This window comes from Hyaena hyaena, unplaced genomic scaffold (genome assembly GCF_003009895.1).
Source record: "Hyaena hyaena isolate Hyena2069 unplaced genomic scaffold, ASM300989v1 scaffold_168, whole genome shotgun sequence".
In the NCBI taxonomy this organism is placed as follows: domain Eukaryota; kingdom Metazoa; phylum Chordata; class Mammalia; order Carnivora; family Hyaenidae; genus Hyaena; species Hyaena hyaena.
This window is the reverse complement of record NW_024080800.1, coordinates 2,760,082-2,783,885: the sequence shown is the minus strand read 5'-3', so window position 1 is coordinate 2,783,885 and position 23,804 is coordinate 2,760,082. Positions and strand designations below refer to the sequence as shown.

Below are 23,804 nucleotides of genomic sequence, written 5' to 3'. Positions count from 1 at the left end.
GCCAGCACCAGGGCTGTTGCCACTGGAGTCCTTTTGCATACATTTCTCAAATGATAATTCACTCTACCCAGCCCCTTTCCCCACCCCCCAAGGCCGATTTATTGAAAAAACCACCTTATATGGTAATATTGTTAACACACCGTCAGCTGGCCTTTTTAGGGACTCTGTTTAAAGAAGATCCGCCTCTGGGGTTTTATATTGCTCTGGTATTTATGCCAAAGACACACCAGCCCTCCGTCACTGGGAGAAGGACCTCTCGTACACTCGGTGAGTACTATACACAGAGCTTCTGCCATCCCTTCCTTTCTGAGGCTGCCTGGCCCCCTGGGTGCGGGAGGCGCCTCCAGATTGGCCTGGCCTCCGTGACGCTGGCCCAGCTCACACGTCAAGGCACTCGGTGGGCAGTGGGGCCTCCGAGCATGCTGCTGTCTTCCAGGAAAAGGCATTTCTGGCCATGGGGCATCCCAGACAGCCCTGCAACTGGGTGTCGGGTGGGATATAGCACCTGTGGTCTCTACTCACCCTGTTCACCTGGGCCACAGCAGACCCATACCCTCGCAGCCTTTGGCATGGCTCTGAATGCCTGGGAGGCTGTTTTAGGGGACCAGGATCCGTGAGATGTCTGTGCTGGGAATGGAAGTGTGTTTCCTACAGTCCCCTTGTGGGTCTCACTATTCTTTGATTCGTGCTTGGCTGAGATGAATGGAGAATTTTCTCAGTCCTTGAAGGCTTCAGGGTCACTGGGGGATGTGCAAAGTCAGGGTTGGGGCACGGGCTAGTGTCCTGAGGCATCATGCAGATTTAGGGCCGGCGGGAACAGGAGAGCCATCTAATTTATTCTGAGGGCACTGAGGCCTGGAGAAGTTAAGTGACCTGCCCAAAAGGCTCACACCCAGCTGTGAAACTACCTACCAACGCCTTTACCCTGCCTTCCCATCCCCCTGCAACACACCCACGCACAAATCATTAAGAGGGCTGTTTCCACTTTTGTGACCAGAGTGGCTAACATCGGTTTGTGGCTGAGGCAGCTTGGTGCAATGGTGGAGCCCTTGGAGGCAGACTGCCCAGAGTCACTCAGTGACCTTAGTGTTCTCACCTGTAAAATGGGAGTGCTAGTAATAATACCTTCTTGGTGGTGATGTTGTAGGGATTAAATGAGACAATACCTTTATAAAGTGCTCAGCTGAACACTGTCAGGCCCTGGCCTTGAGTGCTTTAAGTATCACCTGCAGGGCTTGTTAAAACACTGATTGTCCTACACCCCGCCCTAGATTCTGATTCGGTAGGCTGGAGTGGGGTTTGATAATCTGCATTCCTAATAAGCACCCAAGTGATGTTGAGGCCGCAGGTCTGGAACCACAGTTTGCACAAGGAGGCACTCAGTGCTTGCTTTTTACTATTCAAACAAGTTTAGACTTTGAGGTTAGCGGAAAAGAAATCGAGCTTCCTCTGGTGGAGACGGATGGGTACTGGAGAAAATGCAGTGATCAATGAGATACTACATGCCAGGTCTAGGATACCATATGGGCAGTATGACATCATGACTTTGAGGCTAGAGTTCTTATCTCCTTTCCTTTGCTCATCTCACCAACATTTATTGAGTACTTATTATGTGCCAGGTTCCTGCTCTTTAGGGACAGTGTAGAGGCTTCTGCAATCACTAGGAGAGATGAACAAACAAACAGATAAAGCCTGGGAGTAGCCCTCACTCAGCCCAGGAGTTATCTGGGAAGGCTTCCTGGAGGAAGGTTACCTGACCTGGGTGCTGAAGTAGGACTGGTCCCCACATCAGGGAAGCATAGTCTTTGAACTGTTTAAGTGGCTCAACCACACTGAATTTAGATTTCAAGACAGGAAGCAGGGACAGTTTAGGACAGAGGGGCAGGCAGTGCTGGATTACTAGGGCTTCCTACACGAAAGGTTTAGGCAAAGGGGGACCACAGAAGCGTGACCGCAAGAGATCTGCTCTTTGAAGGGACTGCTCTGTCAGCGGTGAGGAGACTGGACTGGAACAGGCCAAGAAGGCTACCACAGGGTGCAGGGGTCCTGAGCTGGGGCACTGCTGAGTGGCGCGGAATTAGAAATAAGAAGGCCTGAGGATTGGTTGGGAGGTAAGTGGGAGGAGTCGGGGTGCTGGGCGTGGCCTCCAGGGTGGGCGGTGCTATTCTCTCGCGGTGCGGGGGCGGGGGGTTCCAAGTAGAGGATGGAGATGAAGGCCGAAGCCCCGGAGATGGAGTCGAGGGCCTAGTGGGTCTGGGGTATCGATGCCCCGCAGGCAGTCGGAGAGGGGTCTGGACTGGAGCGGAGCCGGGCAAGCAAGTGAGAGAGGCTCGGGTAAAAGAACAGGCCCAAACGGCAGATTCCTGAGGATAAGAAATATTACTAACCAGAAGTCATTTTTAATTTAAGTAAGTATACCTACCAAGTCAAGATAACATAAAGTTGATTAGAGGTGCTGCTGCTAGAAATTTCACCTCAGGAGTGTTTTTCGTTAAATTATTTCTCTCTGCCGGGCTAATTGCATGGATATGTGCGTCTGCAGATTGTTACAGGCAGCTGCTGAATGCCGTTTGAAGCCCTCACTCCAAAATATTTCTCCCACTCTTGAAGTCCCACCATCTGAGAGGCCTTCCTTTTAGGGCTTACGTTTTGCACTGAAATGAAAATGCCTTTGGAAAGTGGCGTAAATTCTGTCTTCCCTTCAGTAATCATTGATCTGTGAAGTGGATGGTTCAACCCTTCCAATATGACAGACTTCATTTGTGGGAGCAAGTTCTGATGGAGAAGAGTAAGAGGAATCATAAGAACTATGATTTTGCAGGGCTTGGCAAACTTTTCCTGAGGAGGGCCAGAGAGTAAATATTTTACGCTTTGCAAGTCTAAAAGTTTCTGTGGCAGCTACTCAAGGCTTCCATCGTAGGGATAGCGGCCATAGACAGTCTGTAAATGAACAGATGTGGCCGTATTCCAATAAAACTTTATTGATAGGCACTGAAATTCAAATTTCATATATTTTTCTCAGATCATAGAATATTATTCTTTGGCGTTTTTGCAACTATTGATAAAATGTCAAAATCATTCTCAGCTGGTGGGGTGCACAAAGATAGGCACTAGTTTGCTGTCCCCAATTTACAATTTTAAAGCGCTTTCGAAATAATGGCATTTCATTTGCTCCATGATCCCAGGAGATCGATGTTAACCCTTTCCGTCTTACAGTTGAGGAAACTGAAGGCCAGAGGGGGATTCAGGGGAAGGGGGTGCCCTGAGAGAGGAGAAGGGGAAAGAAAGCGGAGCTGGAGGGAACTCTGAAGCCAAATCTCCTTCAGAGTCTCCAGAGTGACAGGTTGGGGGGTGGGCGAGGGCTAATGTCTCTGCCCTCGTGTTTGCCTGAGGGTGGCCAGAGAGATGAGTAAGGTAATACATTTTTTGCACTCACTGTGTCTTTGGGTTTGGGCCACCCTAGGGGCGGGGATGGAGCTGGGTTTCTAACTCTGTGAAATCCTCAGTGAAGACCAGATGTAGTACGTGCTGAAAGAGCCAGAACAATTCTGTTGGCTTTCTGTGAGTGCAGAGCGGTTGTGACCCCAGGAAACCGCAGTGACTTTGGCTCTGGTTCAGCTGACACGCTCCAGCCTAGCCACAGATTACCAGCAAGCAGCTGAGGAAGGTCTAGAATTTCTCTTGGCAAAGCCATTCCAGGAGAGCCTGGCTCCGTGGTGAAACCCTTCTTCCCAGGCAGTGTGGGGCCCCGTGGAGGCCCCGCCCCAGGCCAGCAGCCCTACCCCTGCCTTCACCTCTGTCACTTCTCATTTGGTTCTAACTTCAAAAAAGCAGATTTAAGTCCAGCTAAAGTGCTGCAGGATGGCATTGTCAACTTGACAGCTTTAAGTTGCTTTGTGGCTTGTCTCAGCTGCTGCTCCGCTTGGGAAACAAAGTCCAGTACTCTCTTTCTGTGTGTGGGGAACTCAGCGGGAGACAAAAGGGTTCATTGAAAAGCCAGACAGGCTTGAACTACAAATCACACCAGAGAGGGATGCTGAGGGGACCCTAGAGGGAGATAGTCACAGAGATGCAGCTTTGCCTCTCGGCCAACTTCTAGCTTTTGAGGTGGTTTTCCCTTCACGGTGGACCACCTGCTGGAACAGGGCAGTGCAACCATTTGCCAATCAGCTGGTGGAGAGAAAACTGTCCCCATGTGATTCAGATCAGGCCCGTGTGAGCAAGCTGTCAGGAGACTGGACTGCGAGGACACAGGGATCCCAGGGGCAGGGCAGATCAGGTCTGGGAAGGGGCCACTCAGATGCTGGGGTTATCACCCAACATTTATTGAGCACCTGCTGTGTGTTAAGCACTGAGTTCAGTTTGGGGGCTGTAAACATAAACCCAAACTTAGTCCTGGCATAGGAGGGGTGCAGAGGCTCAGAAAGAAGTGAACACAGATCCTTTTGTTTAGGGCTTTTGCTGCCAACGGCTCTAGAGAGATGGAGAGGCAGAAGCAAAAACACCAAACATGGAGAAGTTAGGACAGTTTCACTAAGGAAGGTGGCAGCTTCCGGCCTTGGAACCTGTTCTGAGTTGATGCCAGCCCTGCCTCTTCTTGGCTGAGAGACCTTGGGCCAAGTTCTGTCCCTTCTCTGAGACTTGGTTTCCAAATCTGTAAATAGGAATAAGAATATCTTCCCTTGGGGCTTTTATGAGGATTAAATAGATAATCTATGTGAAGAGTCCCACAGTTTCAAAAATTAAAAATACATTTTTACCAAAAATGGAAACATGGAAAATACTGGTATGTTTCACCTAGCAATGCCGCTCATGCCTTTTCTGTTGCATTCACTGTTCTGTGTTCTCCATTGTACAAAGGTTTCTGGCCATTACTTTACAAACCAATTTATTGTTCAATAACTTCTTTTGATATTAGGTGGCTTCTAATTATTGGTTATTATAAGCTGTGATGAACTCGTTCTTAGCCAAATCTTTGAGGGTCTCCCAAGGATAAAATCCTAGAAGTGCCTTGTGGAGTCAAAAGTTAGGTACATTTTTAAGACTGCTGACAAGGTTTTTAGAAGTTCCTTTTTGAAATGCAGTACAATTTGACACTCCTCAGTTGTGAATGCAAACCTACCTTCCCACACCTTTGCCAGCTGGCGGGGGTGGGAGGGCGGGGGGGCAAGAATCAGACATGGGAGTCCAGCTAGAGGTGGGGTTAGCTTTTATCCTGGCCATAGAGTACTGCTCCTTGTCCATAACACCCCATGTCCTGCTTACAGATGTTGAACAACAGCTATCACAGTTTGCTTATTTAGACCCACATGCAAAACCTTGTATCTACCCTATTAACGTTTAATATTATTTGACTTGGCTCCTTTTCTCTGTTTCTTGAGATCATCTTGGGTTTTGATTCTTTCATCCAACATATTTAATACTATACTCTTTTCCAGCTCCGAAAATTTGTTCGGCATGCACTCCATATTTTCATCCAACGCATTTATAAAAATGTGTGACAAAGGACTAGGAGTGGGGCCTGGAGGCATATTGCTGCCTCCAGGTTGATGTTGACCCATTAATTAACACCTTTCAGTGACAGTAATTCAGGCAGCTTTAAATATGCCTAACTGATTTATTGTTCAGCCCACATGGTTTTATCAATAGGGATATCACAGGAGACCTTGTCAGATGCCATAATCAAGTTAAGGTCAATATCTCCCACCTTCTCCTGCATTCCCAGCCCACAGCAGTCCTGGGGGTAGAAGGGAAGGCTGTCACTCTGTCAACATTTGTTCTTGGTAAACCCTAGTAATTATAAGAAATCACTGCTTCTTTAATAATGCTTTCTTCTTTATAGTACCTTCTGGAAACCTGCCTACCTTGCGTATTAAGATTAACTGATGTTTTTGAAATCTGCTTTCTTTCCCTTTTTGAGCATTAGAACAAACTTTGCCCATCTTCATTTTCCACTCTTCTAATGAGGTAGGAAGTTAGGGATCCTCTCAGCAATCCAGAAACTGCTCAGACCAGAAATAATATCGTTTTAAGAAGCTCAGGGAAGGTGCTTTCCTTCAATCTCCACCTCATCTTAAACCTTGATTTCCTGTTACCAATGTTTGGTCTATCGTTGTTATTCCAAAAATCCTTCTCCTTAACACCCATTGATTAATTTGCTCCTTCATTTGGATGACAAACATTTAAGAGCACAGGCTGTGCCAGACATTGTGTTTGGGACACTGAAGAATCACGGGAGAACAGGACAGACCCAGCTCCTGCCTTTGCAGAGCTACAAACCAGCCAGGATATGCAGAGTTGCTCACTGATCACTGCAAGTTCAAGGTGCTGTGGGGCCAAGAAGAGGGGTTGCTGACAGACTGGTGGGCCAGAGAGGCCTCATGAAAATACAATGTCCAGGCAGAGGCCTGGCTGGTGATGGAGTGAGAGTAGCAAACAGGTGAGGTGAGGGTGCTCCAGATCCTGCGTCTAAAGGTCCAGCAGGGAGGGAAGACAATACAGTTCAGAGAATAGGAAGAATGTCCACATAGGCAGAGTGAGAAGGCCAAGAGGGGGCAAGAGAAAAGATGAGCCTGGAGACGTAGGCCAGGCCAGACTCTGGGGGGCTCTGTGGCCTGAGTCAGAGGGCTGGGACTTGACCCATGGGCATGGGGAGCCCCGGGGAACAGGGACACAGGCAGAGCTGGATTCAGGAAGTCACAGCGGCTTTTCCCTAGTGTGCACTCTGCTTTGAGTATAAGGGGGAAGAGCTCCCTTTTAGCCTTAAAATTGTGTTACTGACCTTCTTCTCAGCCTCAACTTTTGCCTTTCTGACCTCTTATTCACACACCTGGGTCTCTGTCTCCTCCTTGCCTTGTCCACCTTTGACGTGAGGCCATGGAGGGGCCAGGGTTACAGGCTTCTGTAGCGTTTATCTCCTTCCCGGCCAGTGATCGAATGTTCTGAATGAAGCTTCTAGGTGCCTTCCTCCTCAGCAGCCACCTTCTGTTTCCCCTGGACTGCTGAGAGTTGGCCTCCCCGAGCCCAGGGCCTTTCTATCTTCTATAGTGCACCTCCCCCCCCCCCAAGAAACCCCCAGGCCAGGAGTCAGTCTGTGCACTGTCCCCTGAGCTTCTGTCATCTCCCCTTTGTCACTAAATGCCAACAAGTCGTCAGCTGTTGTCTTTTATCCTCCCCGAAAGAAAGAAAACCTGCAATAGATGTGGGGAAAATGAATGCCCTCACCACTCTGCTGCCATCCCAAAGCAGCGATGAGCATCGGCTGACAGACTACTGCTTTCTCCATCTGAAGAGGCAGGGACTGGGCTTCCCGTCCAGAATCCTCTCTCCTCTCAGGCCACCCTTCCTCCGCGAGCCGCTTCTAATGTCCTTATCCTATAAAGATAGCCATCCTGTTAGATTAGTCATATGGAACACCAGTCATATTAGACTAATGACTTCATTTTGCCTTAATTACCTGTCTGAAGACACTACTGCCAAATATGGTCCCACTGTGACACACTGGGGATTAAGACTTCAACATATGACTTGGGGCGGCAGGGACACAATTCAGCAGGGACAGCAGGATAGAGGGAAGAAGTCGGGCTGCCAGGGAGTGGGAGTCCAGGTCCGTGTCTGCTGTTTGTGGAATTGGGCCCTGGTTTGGAGATGGAGTCGAGCTTCAGAACCGAGAAGCCTGTTTCCAGCATGATTTTTGACAAGTGGCTGACTAGTTCTCTTCTGCCCCCGCCCCCTAGGTGCTCCAGCCCCCAGTTCACTTGGCCACACTCACCATGTGTGAAGAGGAGACCACTGCGCTCGTGTGTGACAACGGCTCCGGCCTGTGCAAGGCTGGCTTCGCCGGAGACGATGCCCCCCGGGCTGTCTTCCCCTCCATTGTGGGCCGCCCTCGCCACCAGGTATGTGCTCATCTGGACCCAAGGCTTTGAGCCCCTAGGAGTAAGTGCTGCATGGTGGAGACCACCTGAGGTCTGTGTATGTGCACGCATGCATGCGTGAGCTTTGTGAGTGCATGTATTGAGGGTAGGAGACCCTCTTCCAATTAACTAACAGAGTAAGACCCTTCAAATAGAAATAACCAAGACCAAACCCGACATAACCCAGGCATGCAGGGATGGTATTATGTCTGGCTTAAGTCTTTGGAAGAAACTTATAAAAAATACCTGCAAGTAAATAAGAGCTTGGCCTTTAAGAAATGTACACTCTTTGAACTAACTTGAGATCACAGGCTACAATAGAGACAAATATTTCACCAGGGGGAGCACAAATGAGGGAGAGATTAAATATGAGTGGAGGGACCAGAGAAGGAGAGACTTTGTAGAAAAGGGATAGCTGAGGATGAGGGTCTCCTCAAGTGGAGAGAAGAGCAGGAGCCAAGATTTGGAGACGTAAACATGTAAGCAGAGGGTATCCGAGGAGAGCAAGTACTAGCCCCGTGTGCGTGTGAGGTAAGGGAAGAAGTGTATGGAAGGCCCTGCTCTCTTGGAAAATGATGTTGTCTTAGGAGAGAGGAGAGGAGCCCACAGGAAACTTCCACCTTCTCTCCACGCCACTTCCACATTCATCAATACCTGCCTCACCCTTGTCTCCTTCTGTCCTGTCTCCAGGGAGGAAAGATAGCTTTCCTATCTGCATCCTTCTTCAGAGACCCTCCAATGCCTCGATCCCCCTAAGTGGAGCCCTCAGCCAATCCGCTTCTTCTTTGTCTTTTGTATTACAGGGTGTAATGGTGGGAATGGGCCAGAAAGACAGCTATGTTGGAGACGAGGCTCAGAGCAAGCGAGGGATCCTAACTCTCAAGTACCCCATTGAACACGGCATCATCACCAACTGGGATGACATGGAGAAGGTATTGGTGGACTCCTCCCTTTTAGTATAATAATATGTCGTCATGACCCTCATCTCCCACAGCCCTCTGTCTTTTCACGTGCTTCCTAAATGTGTCATATCCTTCCTTCTTTCTTGTCCATCCTCATGGCCACTCCCCATGGGTCTGCCAATGGCTCTCACTGGATGGCGGCAATGGCTTTCTGATTTCTTTGTCTCCAGCCTCGCCATCGAAGTGAATTCTCTGCACTGCTGCAAAGCTTGTCTTTCTAAAAACAGATCAGATCATGTCACTCACCTTCTCAGGAATCTTCAGTAGCTCCTCGTTAACTGACAGTAGGTTCCTAACTCCCTATCTAGCATCTGAGGACCCGTCCTACCTAATGCCCAGCTTCATCCTTTCAAACAGCTTTCGCTCTAGCAGGTTGTTTAATGCTGCTGCTGCCTCCACGGGGGCAAATGGTTTCTCTCCCTTTCATTTTTCCTGTCATGACCTCAGGCAGCTGCATTGAAGCTGTGTTGTTATGATTCTCTAATGAAAGTTTTAAGTAGGACTCTCTAGGGGTTTCTAGAAGCTTGTGTGTGTGTGTGTGTGTGCGCGCACACACACACGTGCGCACGCACAAGAAATTGCAGGGGTGAGGGGAAATATTTTAAATGGTAGTTTGTGATCAACAAAATCACAAGTGGGAAATGCTAATAGAACCTTTCTAATATTCTTTTGATACATTCTGCTGACATCTGTCTGAGAATCCTTGTTTTTGCAAGGAGTGCCTTTTGAAGTGTCACAGAGTGCTTCTCGAACAGACTGCGACCAGAAAGGAGGATGTTGCTGTGAAATCTGTAATACGCTCTACTTTTGTCTAAATCCCAGATTCAGTTCACAGCACACCATGGAGTGGCTACGAGCACAGACCCTGGAGTCTGTGGCAGGGAGGTCTGGGAGCGAGTCCTTCCTCCTGAGCCTCAGTTTCTCCATTTGTGTAGATAAAAACACTTCCTTCATTAGGGTTGCTTTGGAGATTGAATTAGGTACTCAATATCCATCCCAAGGCATGAACACCATGCTCAGTAAATAGCATCTATTACTCATATGGATCTAACAGAATCTAATTCAAAAACATAATAGACAAAATATTTTAGTATAAAAATATTTTATCACAGGAGTAACAATGTGTGACCTCTATAAAGAAATTCCTAAAAATATATTGTGCACTTCAAAGAAAAACAGAATAGGGAAAAGTTGTCAAATCTTCCCAAATTCATTTATAGGCTCCTTGCCTTTCTAATAATTCATAATTTTAAAAAATTGTATATATTTAAGGTGTACAAGCTGATGACTTGATATACATTTATATATGTCAGAGTCACCATATTCCAGCTACTATCACCTCACATAGTGACTTTTTTCCTTGTACTGAGAACACTCAGGAAATACCCTCTTAGCAAATTTCACATGCACAGGACAGCATCGCTACCTACAGGCACCATGCTGTACATCATATCTCCAGAATTTATTCATCCTGCATAAGCCTTTGTACCACTTGACCAACATCTCCCTGCCTCCCTCACCCCCCTAGCTCTTGGTAACTACCATTCTACTTTCTGTTGCTATGAGTTTGAGTAAAAAAAAAAAATCACAATTTTTAATTCTGCAAGGAAATCATAAATTATGTTTGGAGAAATAAATAAGGCAAAATTTATGAGAACAAAATGAGTAAGAAAAACTATGAGAAGCTTGCCATGTTCACATATTAAAATATAACATAGTATAAAAATTAAAACAGTTTGGTACTAGCACAAAGGTAAAGAGGAAATGCATGATAAATGAAATTTTTGAACACCAAAGGTGAAAAGAATTAGTCAGTGAATTATTCCAGGACAACTGATAAGTTATTTGGGGGAATGGGAAGTCTTTATTGCCTCTACTTTATACCATTTCACCAAACACATATCAACTGATTATAAAAGTTAAATATAAAAGTTCAGATGGTAAAAAAAAATACAGTATAGTAAGCATGAGCATTTATCAAATTTCTGGTGAAAGAAGTGATACAGGGAAAAAATGACAAATGTGATTCTTAAAAAATCATAACTCCTAGTATGTGAAAAACATAACCAAATGTAAAAGGCAAACAATAAGTTGCAAAAAAAATTCACAGGGCAGTGACAGCTAATGTAAATTGATCATTAAAGATACAACGTCTCCACCAGATAAATAAAAAAATGACATGAACAGATAATTCGCCAAACAAAAATTATAAAAAGTTGCAAATCTGAAAAAGCTTAAACTCATTTGAAAGAATTGTAAATTTTCAAAGTAAAAGAATAAGGTATTCTATTTCCCTATCAACTTATTTCTTATATTAAGAGTGAGAACCCTGGATGCAGATAGGGGCAAAATGGGCTTTCTTATTTTGGAGGAAAGAGTAATTTAGCCTTTTTGTTGGTAAATAGAAATCAAAAAGTTTTCTGGGGTGCCAGCATGACTTAGTTGGTTAAGCATCTGAATCTTGATTTTGGCTTAGGTCATGATCTGAAGTTTGGTTTGTGAGTTTGAGTCCGTATTGGGCTCTGCCCTGCAGCATCTGCTAGGATTCTCTCTCTCCCCCTCTCTTTCTGCCCTTCCCCCCTTTCATAAATATATATGTTTTAAAGTCTTCCAATCACCATGCTTATAGCCTAGAAATTCCACTTCTAAAATTCTTTTCTTTGGAAACGCTCTAAATAGAAAAAAGAAAATATAATCTGCACAAGATAGCTATGATAGGATTATTTATAAACAAAAATCAAAGATACCATGAATAGTAATATGATTAAATATATGATAGCATGATGAAATATTGTGTAAGCATTAAAAATAAATGTTCGATTTAAAAAAGAAATATTTACTGTGAAAAAGGAGATTATATATGTTATACTCACAGAAAAGTGTCAGGAAACAAGATTGAAGGTAAAAACATAAAAATAGTATAACAATAAATAAATATAAGTATATGAAATATATAAGTAGTGATAGTAATAAATTTGAAAATGCTTAAAGGTGAAAGATTAATAAGAAGAAAAAGCCAAAATGTTAACTATTCTTAGGTGATGGAAATGTGGGAGACTTTCACTTCTCTTAAAAATAGTTCTGTAATTTTAGGGCGCCTGGGTGGCTCAGTTGGTAGAGCGTCTGATTTCCGCTCAGATCATCATCTCATGGTTCGTGGGTTCGAGCCCCACGTCGGGCTCTGTGCTGGCAGCTAGCTCAGAGCCTGGAGCCTGCTTCAGATTCTGTGTCTCCCTCTCTCTGACCCTTCCCTGGTCACGTTATCTCTCTCTCTCTCAGAAATAAATAAAGCAATTAAAAATTTTTAAAAAATAGTTCTGAATTTTAAAATTATCAACATCTTCAACTTTTAAAGTAATTTATAAAAGCTCTAAAAAGTGAAATGAAAGTGAAGTGAAGGTATTTGGCTTCAACAGCCACGATTCGGATTCCTGGACCTGGAGTCCAGCCTGGGAACCTGCACCCAATGCAATCCTCCCAGATGGTTTTGCAGCAAAGCGTCTGGGGCCCACATTTGAAGAAATACTGACCTCACTCAATTAAGAGTCATTGCCATTCACATCTCTGTTGTGAAATTTATACAGGTGGGGCCTTGGCTTATACCATTTCCTCTGCCTCAACTGCGCTTCTCTCAGCCTCTGGAGACCTTCCTTTGCCTACAGGGCCCACTCATATCCCCCAGATAAATGAACTGTCTTCTCTTTTACTCAAAATGCAGGTGTGTCTTTGTATTTTATCTTCTTGGCTGTTTTCCTCCCCTCTGGACTTTGAAAGCAAGATCAAGGGACCGTATCTGATTTCATATCTGTCCTCACCACAGTTAGCACCATCCTAGCACAAAGCTAAGCGTCCACAAATATATGGGTGCAATGGAAGTAAATGACCCTATGCCCCGCCTCTGAGGAAATCAGAGCCCTATTAAGTCCCTGTCAGTCTGCAGAAGGCCTCTGAAATAAAGAGTCCTGTTTGGTTGTCTTGGATCATTGGACACAGTGAGAAGAAATAGCTTCCTCTAAAGCAGTGACTCTCCACAGAAGCAATTTTGCCTCCTGGGAGATGTTTGACAATGATTGGAAACATTTTTGCTTGTCATAGCTGGAGAGGTGCTACTGGCACCTAGTGGGTGGAGGTCAGGAATGCCCAGCATCCTATGATGCATAGGTTAGCCCCCCATATCGTGGAAGCATCCAACCTGAAATGGGGAACCCTGCTCTAAAGCACCAGCCTGGTCAGTAATCAACAGTGACAGGTCAAGCGTATCTGTCAGGTTCCCATAGAGAGGTGTGAGCAGGAGGAGGGAACCAGAAAGGGATGTTGAGGCACCTAAGTACCAGGAACAGAGGAAAGCTCTTACATCCTAAACCTGAAGGAGTGGGCAGAGTCACTGGAGTTGGAGGAGGCACCACCCAATAGGACCCTGGCTCACGGAGAAACACCCTGACCTCTCTCCCTCTTCCCACTCTCCAGCCTCTTGCGGATGTCTTCCATCCACCAAGTATAGCCAGAAGCCAGGAAGCAAGGAATACTGAGAGATGCAGTGTGTCTGGCCCCCAGGAAAAAAAGCCAGGGGAGATAGAAGACAAGTAGAGAGGAGGGAAGTTCCTGTGGAAATAATCAACATGCTAAGTATATTGGCCCCAGGGCTGAGTCCTGCCGAGGGCCCTGTTGAAAACGAATATAAAAACTCTAAAGGTTAAGCAGAAATTCCCAGGACTGACAGTCTCCTATCCAGACCCATCCGGTGCTGTGGACATTGTGTCCTGCTCTCCCAGCATGCTTATGCCAATTGGAAATTTATAGGAGACTCCTTGGCTCATTTGACTTTTGTCTCAACCAGATCTGGCACCACTCCTTCTACAATGAGCTGCGGGTAGCACCTGAAGAACACCCCACCCTGCTCACAGAGGCTCCCTTAAATCCCAAGGCCAACAGGGAGAAGATGACCCAGGTAAGAGGCCAGGAAGTCTTAAGTACGAGCACAAGAAAGCAGAATAGATCCCTTCTCCCTTTCATGCATCAGTGCACCAAAAATTTCTGAGGACATACTATGTGTGTAGTCTATGCCAGACCCTACGGGAGGTGGGGGTGGGGTAAAAAGGCACAGCCCTTGCCCTTAATAAGGTTACAAAGCATCCTGTGAGCCAAGAGGTGCTGTGATTTCTGCCAAATCATCCTTTATTCTTCATTGTCCTTTCAGATCATGTTTGAGACCTTCAATGTCCCTGCCATGTATGTCGCCATTCAAGCTGTGCTCTCTCTCTATGCTTCTGGCCGCACAACAGGTGAGCAGCCTGTAATCCGATCCCTTCCTGACTGGTGGGGGTGGGGAGGGGTGTGCTATAGGGAAAGCTGGGCTCCTGCAGAAGTTCCTGCTCAAAAGGATCAAAAGTACAGCCAAAGTCCAGGGAAAACCCTGCTTAGGGTTAACAGAAGGGAAGCCCGTGTGGAATGCATTCAGGTCTACCCAGTAGAGCTGGCAAGAATTTATACGAACAAAGCATGACAAGTACATCCAGCAAGGGCGTTTCCCTCACAGCAGTCAGCTCCTGAGCTTACATACACTTTCCTGCAGTATTGGAATGTTTCTGCTCATGTACCTGTGATGGTGGATGTGGATGTGCCCTTGGTATAGAAAGGTGCTCAGGGAAACAGAGGGAACTTCAAGATAAAGCATTTTGTAATGGGAACTTGATAGCTTCCATGAACATTGTTCAACCTTCAAGTATTCATTGATTCAATGATTCATTCATTCATTCTTCAGACATTTTCCATTACTCCCTACCAGGTACCAAAGACTGCACCAGGCCATGGGCACACAATGACAAACAAGACAGCCCTGCCATTCCAGAGCTACTGCTCTAGTGGGGGAGAGGCAAAATGAAAAGATAGTTTCACTGCTGGTGACAAAGACACTGATGGGGGATGTATGATGGTTCTATAATTTACTTATTTGTTTTACCATTTCTCTACTGCTGGACTTTTAGGTTGTCTCCAGTTTTTATTTTCTAGTATAAAATATGCTGTGGTCAGCATTCTTGTACAAGTGTAAGCTACTGGTCCCTAGATATTTATTTTGCATCAGGCCCTTACTGAGGCATCTTATTAGCTCTAACCACGTCTCAGTTGATTCTCTTGGGTGTTCTAGGTATACAGCCTCATCATCTGCAAATGACAATTCTGTTTCCTTTTGATAATACCTCTTATTTGTATTTTCTGTCATATTACATTGGCTAGAACAGAACATCTAGGACTGTATTAAATAATAATAATGTAATAACAATGTTACAGTGTCTCTCCATCAATTGTGATATGGATTGAAATTTATTATGTTGAAAAGCTCATTTCCCTTCATGGTTTACTAAGTTTCATCAGTAGAGAATGTTATTTTTTTTAATTGGATGGTTTTTATAGTCCCTTCCAGACCTAACATTCTCCATGCAGGTGCATATGTGTTAGTTTAATGCCAGAAGGATGTGCAAATTACCCAGTCTCCTTAAAGAATGTGCAATTGAGATGCACATTGACAAGTATGCCTTACTATGGAAGTGTTTCAAGGAATATAAGAAGGGAAGATGTTTTACTTGCCTTCCAGAAAGCTACATTCTCATTTGGGAGAATAAATTGATGTACACAAAAATATTGTTGATCCTTATGGTGGGTGAATTTGCTTAGCTGCTAAAGAAAAATATGGTAGTTGAGGATCATTTGGCAACTGGTCCCAGAAAGATGAAAGACAAGAAATTTTCATGGATCCTATCCCCTCTGTCCATAGGCATCGTGCTGGATTCAGGGGATGGTGTCACCCACAATGTCCCCATCTATGAGGGCTATGCACTGCCCCATGCCATCATGCGCCTTGACCTGGCTGGTCGTGACCTCACCGACTACCTCATGAAGATCCTCACAGAGAGAGGCTATTCCTTTGTGACCACAGGTATCCAGCCCCTTCTCTGATTCTCACTTGAGCTCAGAATGAAGTCTGATCTAGGACCAGATCTTCTCTGATGAGAAGTTTGTGGGCCCCCTGCCCTCAAACTCTCCTAGGGTAGATGAGGAGGCCCCTAGGCTGGGCCTGGGCTTCTGGACAAGACCAGGTAGTCAGCGCAGCCTTATTTATGGGGGAGGTTTCCCAACCAAGATGGCCTGGGGAGGGCAACAAAGCCTCCTTAAGTGCCCTTTCAGATCATTCCCTCCTTCCCCAGGGACCTGCTACCTTTGTCTACACCAGGATCAGAGATGGTTTTTACAGGGCTAAATGGTAGCAAAAATCTGATGATGCATTTTATTACTTAGGGGAATTTATGGTTTGTCTGAGGACACATGGAATAAATAAGGTCTGAATTTCTAAGGGGAAGTTGTCATGCCTCCGTGGCCACACTGGACAAGAGGAGATGTTAGGCAGCGCCCTTCCTAGAGTCTGTAAGATCACAGCAAATCCTCCTACATCTAGACCAGAAATGTGTCCCGTAAGGCCCTCAGGAAGGCCTGTAGCTTTGTCAGGGCAGAGTAAAGATAGCAAGGAGAAAAGCCCATGCAAAGTTTTGCCTGGGAGATTTTGAACTTGCACTTTAGGAAGAGGAATGAAATATTAACTAACATTTATCCTAAGAATGAATTCAAAGTAGAGGAGGAGGTTTTCATGGAGATCAAAACAGGACAAACTAACAGAACATAGTATCTACTTTCTGTCATTTCTCCTCTTACTAGCTGAGCGAGAAATTGTGCGAGACATCAAGGAGAAGTTGTGCTATGTCGCCCTGGACTTTGAGAATGAGATGGCCACAGCAGCCTCCTCTTCCTCTCTGGAGAAGAGCTATGAGCTGCCAGATGGGCAGGTTATTACCATTGGCAATGAGCGCTTCCGCTGCCCTGAGACCCTCTTCCAGCCTTCTTTCATAGGTGAGGTCCTGCCCACTGTCCCTGCTAATCGAGAGAGGAGGGGAGGTGGAGCAGTGAGGGATGGAAGGAGAAGCACCAGGAGCCACCTGCACTTTGTTTATGGTTTATACATAGCCCATATTTTTCCAGGAAGGGCCCAAAACACATCAACAATACAACTAGATACAATCTAATTTTTTTAAATGTTTATTTCTTTTTGAGAGAGAGAGACAGACAGAGTGTGAGCCGGGAAGAGGCAGAGAGAGAGAGAGAGAGAGAGAGGGAGGCACAATCCAAAACAGGCTCCAGGCTCCGAGCTGTGGGGCTCTGAGATGTGGGGCTCAGACTTGTGAATCAGGAGATCATGACCTGAGCCGAAGTGGGATGCTCACACCCACTGAGCCATCCAGGTGCCCCAGCAAAATCTAATTTTAAATAAAAGTATAGGAAAATCAAAATAAAGGAAAAGAAGAATAGGGAATATAACATAACACTAAGAATAAGGTTAATTAATACATAAAACACTTCTTGGATGGCCCAACAGCTAGGTCACTGGGGCCAAAACCCACCATGGTAAACAGGGTGGGTTTGGGGGCAGACTTGGTCTCACATCCTGATTCTGCCCCTTCAGACGCTGTCACTTTGGACCTGTTACCTTCTTCAAACATCCGTTTCCTTATCTATAAAGTGGAAATAATGATAGTACCTACTAGACAGGGTTGCAACAAGGATTAAATAAGAATATTTAATACAAGGACAATTACTTTCTTGAGGGGTGTATGGGAAGAGATGGGCCTGTGAGCAAATGCTGATAGTGTAGTGTTACATGCCGACTGCACAAAGTGACAGAAACCTAGGAAATCAGTGAAGGCTTCTTGGAGAAGGTGAACATTTGAACAGAATCTTAAAGAATGAGTATCATTTGATGGTATCTGGGGACAGAAGGAGTACAGAACGGGAGTGGCCTACAAGGTGGTTGGAAGGCTACATATAAAGACATGGAAGTGTGAAAGGTCATGCTCTATTTGGGACATGATAGGAGAAGCAGGGGTGTGTGTGTGTGTGTGTGTGTGTGTGTACGTACTTGCGCACGGGAAACTGGAGAGTTGCTGGACCACACAGAGAGCATGGTGTTTAATCATATTAACAGTGAAGATCTCTGCAAGTTTTTAGGCAGCAGTGTAGCAAGGTCAGGTTTGTATTTTAGGAAGATTCCTCTAACCTCAGTGTGAAATTCTGTCACACGGAGAAAAGACTAGAGGTGGGTAAAGCCAGGTAGGTGGGCACGAGCTGGTTGGGCATGCAGGCCTTTCACTGTGGAAAGTCCTGGTGGCAGGCTAAGGTAGCTAGATGTAACCAGTAAATTAGGGAGGCTGTCAAAGATGGTATGATGGATATATCCATGCAGTAGAATATTGTTTGGCAATAAAAGAGAATAAAGTACTGACACAGGCTCTACCATGGATGAACCTTGAAAACATCAAATGAAATGTTAACATGAACATAACATTAAGTGAAAGGAGCCAGACACAAAAGGCTGCATATTGTATGATTTCATGTATATGAAACGCCCAGAACAGGCAAGTCTATAGACACAGAAAATAACTTAGTGGTTATCTACAGCTGGGCAAGGGGTGATGGGAGAGATGGCAGTGTCTGCTAACGGGTATGGAGCTTCTTTTGGGGGTGCTAAAATGTTCTGAAATTTGATTTTGCACAATCTGTGAGTATACTAAAAAACTACTGAACTCTAAAGGGCTGAATACTATGATATATGAATTATAGCTCAATAAAGCTTGAAAAAAGACGACACAATTGAAGTGTTCCCTCAGAAATATATCTTGGGTGGGGTACCTGAGTGGCTCAGTCGGTTAAGCGTCCGACTTTGGCTCAGGTCATGATCTCACAGTTTGTGGGTTCGAGCCCGCATCGGGCTCTGTGCTGACAGCTCAGAGCCTGGAGCCTGTTTCGGCTTCTGTGTCTCCCTCTCTCTCTGACCCTCCCCTGCTCATGCTGTCTCTCTCTCAGATATAAATAAAACATTTTAAAAAATTAAAAAAAAAAAAAAAAAAGAAATATATCTCGGGTGATAAATGTGAAAGATCAATCAGAACAGGAGGAACCGGGAGCCAGTTAGAGGTCTGATCTGGGAGGCGATTAAGGGTCTGAACTAACGTAGCTGCAGCAGAAGGGTCACCTGAAGAGCTAGAAGTCTGGGTATTTATGGAGTGATGGACGTTGACGAGATACTATGACTTGTGCTAGGCATGGAGTCTGCCGGGATTCACGAAACCACCTACAATTCCATCATGAAGTGTGACATCGATATCCGCAAGGACTTATATGCCAACAATGTCCTCTCCGGGGGTACTACCATGTACCCTGGCATTGCTGACAGGATGCAGAAGGAGATCACAGCCCTGGCCCCCAGCACCATGAAGATCAAGGTGGGTCCTGCCCCACTTCCCTCCATCCTGTTCTTTGGACAAAGACCTGCCCACTTGGGAGATGCCCAAGTCTGTCTGCCAGGCCCATAACCTGGTGGTCTCCTGGGCTCATCATCGCCCTGGGCTGGGGCAGATTTCATCTCAGGGGGTTGTGGCCCTTGGGCACTGGTGACCTGGAGACGTGTTTCGCATGGGATCTCAAACGTAATCGCATGATGTCATATGAGAAGGGGGTGAAAGAGTTTGGGATGATGAGAATATTGAGGGGGTGGAGGATGCAATCAGGAGGAGGGAAACAGAGGGAAAGAAAAGAAGGAAGCAACACTACCGCATCTTTAGGCTTTAAAAGGGATGCAGGTGTTACCTCGGAGGCTGTCAAAGTTTCAGAGAGAAAGTGTGGCGTGGGCCAGCTTGCTGGTTCACTCACAGGGACACCACTTGATTCCTGGACGGCCTCTGATCTGTTGTCCCCTCTTGGCTCCAGTCCTCGCCACGCGGCTGCTCACCAGGGCGGCTCCCCTCACGGGCCTCATCAGAATAGGGGCCCGCTTATCGTCTGCTTCACCCCAGCCCAGGCAACCATACAGAGCGTGTTAGGGCTTCTAGGAGATTTGCTGCTAGCAGGTTCAGAAAAAGAGTTGGGAATTGAACAGAGATAACGAACAGGTGAAAAGTTACAAAGTCTCACAGTCAAGGGGGTCTCTGGGAATAGGCTTGATCTGAGGAAATCTATTCTAAGAGCCTTTTTCACAAAGGAAGGCTGTCCAAGGCCTTCCCCCTTTCTAGCATGTGGGAAGCAGAGTGGGTCACCGGGGGCCACAGGAGCAGCTGTACTGACTGAGGCTTGCCATACCGGGGGTGTTGTGGCAGCCTGGGGGTGGGGGGCAGGGGCTTTTTACCTTGCCTCATCCCCAGAGTCTGGCTCAACAGATTTGGGGTGCCCCCATCACCTACACTGATAAACGAACACTAGGGTTTTGACGCATATCCCGATTTGTGAGCCACTGCCCTGAGTTTAACAACACGTACCACCTTTCAAGGAGTTTAGGACCTAATTCGTAGACACAATCAGTGAGAGGGTGACTTAAATAAGACAAGAGGAGGGGAAAGGGCGCTTAAGGGAGGGGACATAGAGCAAAGGTGCCTCGGGGTGTGTGTATGCAGGTACAAACACCCCCAGCCAAACTGGTCAGCACGATCCATACAGAGGAACTGGGGAGGTGAGACAGGCCACAGGGATATGGAAGCAGAGATGTGCAACTGGGGACTGCCAGCCCAGGACAGCCCAGAGTTTTCTCACAACCAGAGCAGTGCGGCAATAAAGTGGCTGTGTTGTCCTTGAGGTGTCAGTCCAAAGAGTGACTGAGTGACTTTCGTCTGACTGAATAATAAAATAACTTCTAAAGACTCTTCTTCCTCTCCAATTCCATGATCTCTGCAGTTTAGGAAATATGTAGAGAGCGCCTAAGGAGACAAAAAAAATAAATAAATAAATTCAGTGTCTGGTTTATTCTAGCACTGAATTCTTAGACCCTTTAATAGCAGTCTTTCTGGATCCGCTTGTAGGTGGAGTTCGAAATTGTTTGACAGGACCACCAATTTCTAAAGGCTAAGCGCAGGACTTGCAGGGGCAAGGACAAACCATGTGTGTATGAACTTGAGAACTTGTCAGATCTTAGTGGCTGTTGACAGATGAAGCTCAAGACGCAGGGTGTGAGTGGACTGGCTCACTGAGTTTAAGACTCAGACCGGCCAAGCCACCCTTGCACCTGAACCCCAGGCAGGAACAGAGCAGCACATTCCCTATAGGTGTTTGCATCGGTCATCTATTGCTGAGGCACACGCAACCGTGAAATCCCAGCGACATAACACTAAGTATTAATTCCCTGTGCCTCTGCAGGTCAGCTGGGAGTCGGCCAATCTAAGTCAGGCCCAGCTAGGCAGCCCTGCAGGTCTAGCCAGCTCAGGTCAGGTCCGTATCTCGCATGATGGGGCCCAGGCAGAAGGGCCAGCAGCTTCTCAAGGGAAGCCCTTCCCTTGAAGATGACAGAGGCACCAGAGAGCCCGCCGGGCTGCAGCCTGAAGCCATTTCAAGCTCCTGTTCTTACCACATCTGCTCACTTCCCATTGGTCAGAGCAAATACAGGGCCCAGACCAAACTCACAGGGTGAAGCAGCACATCCTTCCCATTGGGGGTGGGGGGTGGGAGTGGGGGGGAAGGAGGAGGAGGGAGGGAGTAAAGATCTGAGCAACAATCTAATCTACCACAAGATTTACCCTGTTTGTTTCTGACCATGGAGGCTGTCCTTATCTGAGGCAGCCTGCTCTGTAATGAGAGGATTCCTGGGCCACCTCACTATTCCCTTGGGGACTAATGGTGATACACCACATTTATTCTTTGCAGATTATTGCTCCCCCAGAGCGGAAGTACTCAGTCTGGATTGGAGGCTCCATCCTGGCTTCTCTCTCCACCTTTCAGCAGATGTGGATCAGCAAGCCCGAGTATGATGAGGCAGGGCCCTCCATTGTCCACAGGAAGTGCTTCTAAAGTCAGAACAGGGTCTCTGGGGATCCCCTCGAGACGGCTCTGTTACTAATGATGAAACATTAAAACCTGCAAGCCTTACTTCTCTGTGTGGGGCTTTTTCTCCCCTCCCCACCCTCCTGGGCTTTTACATGGTGCTATGGGCTTTTCACACCTTACTTTTAATCCACACAATGATCCTGTGAGTTACATACATCTCCATATTACGGATGAGGAAATTGAGGCTCAGAGAAGTTAAGGACTTGCTGAAGACCACAGAACCAAGACTGAAATCCAAGTGTGTCTAACTCTAAAGCTAGCACTCTTGCTCCACTACCTTGTTTCCTTTTCCTTCAACGTGAGTAAGAATGAGGGCGAGATGACTCTTGGAGGAGGGGGGCCACGTGTTAAGAAACCAGGGCTTTCAGAGATGTCTGTCCTTGTACTCAAAGGCGATACACAGAGAACACAAACCCCAAGAGAAACACAAGGTTTATAGGCTGTGACATATGAATGGTTCAAACACAATGTTTGAACTTGTGTGGAGGAAGGTCATCGTGGCTTAAGATCTCTATAAAGTCCTTTGTTATTGAGGATTAGGCTGTATCTTGCCCCAAAGCTAAGAAAAGAGCAGCACTCTTAGGAAGAATTTTTCTTTCTTTCTTTTTCTCCTCCTCCTCCTCCCCCTCCCCCTTCTTGTTGTTCTTCTCCCCCCTTTTCTTCTTCTCTTCCTCCTACTCCTCCGCTTTCTCCTTCTTTCTCTCACATTCTCTTTTTCTCTCGTTATTTGCTCCCCACTCTCTGCTCTTGGTCAATTCTGTTTAATTTCACAAGTATTTACTGAATTTTCAGCCTCTACTATTACTGGGTAAGCCCCCACAAAATTTGTGTATCCAGCAAAGATGGTTCCTGCCCGTCAAAGTCTCACTGCATAAAGCCAGATAAGACATAGGGAAGACAATGATTTGAGGTGAAAGAGAAGCACGCAGAGAGTACTGTGAGAAAGTAAGGGATCATAATAGCTAACATTGGCTGAGTGCTTACGATACATGAGGCCCTAGGTTAAGAGCTTGACAACGATTTCCTCATTTAATCCTCACCGTAACACTATTAACAGATACTAGCATCATTCCCGTTTTACAGCTAGTGTATGAACTAACTCGTTCATCCAGCTAGTTAATAGGACTAGATCCCCACTTTTGCCTGGTGTACCCTTCACTCTCTCTGCCTACCCAAGTCCCATCCTTGCTGCCCCTGAGCAGAATCCGCTTGGCTGGGAGCCTTCCCAGACACACCTATTTGGAGACAGTGGACCCCAGTGGAGGTGCACAGACCTGTGTCAGACATTCTTCCTCCACCATCCCCACACTTCCCCTCCAGGAGTGGGGTGAAGAAGCATGCTTTGCAAAAATCCCTAGTGGAGTCATGTTTTAGGACAGGTTTCCCAAAAGCAGACCCTGAAGTAAGGATACAAGGCAAATGATTTATTCAGGAAGTGCTCACGGGGAAACCAGTGACCAGAATGAGAGAAGCAGAGCAAGCACTTAGAGGAAGACCAGCAGGGGACTTCTCAGACAAAGTCCCACAGAGGGTGGCCTCACCCTGATTCCCCCGCGCCGCTCCGGTGTAAAAGCCTGACTGGTTGCAACCAGGCTTTCCCACTAGCCCATCAGTGATGGGTGAAGACGCACCCTGGGGGGAGGTAAAGTCCCAGGCTTTCCACCTGTTCTGGGAAAGGACTTCAGTAGTATGAGAGCAGTATCGCAAAGAAGAGCTGGCGGCACTGGCTGTTGGGAGAGAGAGCAAGGGGAGGAGGCCAGAGGGCAGCCACACACACACACACACACAGGATCCGAGGAAACGTGGGGCACCGAGCATCCCTGCTGTAGAGGGTACATCAGAATCACTCTGTGGGGGAAGACAGGGAAGCTGAGTGGTCGTTCCCCACCTGGTCTTGCCCCACTTCAAGAAGTGCTGTCCTAGAAGTCTTCAGTGGAAGTCAAACTATGTGTTGATAGTGAGGGGGGCATGGGTGGGTTACAATGGCTTGAGGAGAGACGAAATACAACAGGTAATC

At 46.5% G+C, this 23,804-nt stretch overlaps 1 protein-coding gene and 1 non-coding gene across 2 annotated transcripts; both read left to right on the top strand.

The window, feature by feature from the left end:
* Positions 1-220: 220 nt before the first annotated feature.
* On the top strand, positions 221-21,829 carry ACTG2 (actin gamma 2, smooth muscle). The gene is made up of 9 exons (XM_039240132.1): positions 221-267; positions 7,737-7,898; positions 8,720-8,848; positions 13,716-13,826; positions 14,076-14,160; positions 15,651-15,812; positions 16,586-16,777; positions 19,022-19,203; positions 21,608-21,829. The coding sequence occupies exons 2-9, from the start codon at positions 7,773-7,775 to the stop codon at positions 21,749-21,751; spliced, it is 1,131 nt and encodes a 376-aa protein (XP_039096063.1). The 5' UTR covers positions 221-267; positions 7,737-7,772; the 3' UTR covers positions 21,752-21,829.
* TRNAG-UCC lies at positions 11,975-12,059 on the top strand. The gene has a single exon. It is a non-coding gene; the product is annotated as a tRNA-Gly (tRNA).
* Positions 21,830-23,804: the final 1,975 nt, after the last annotated feature.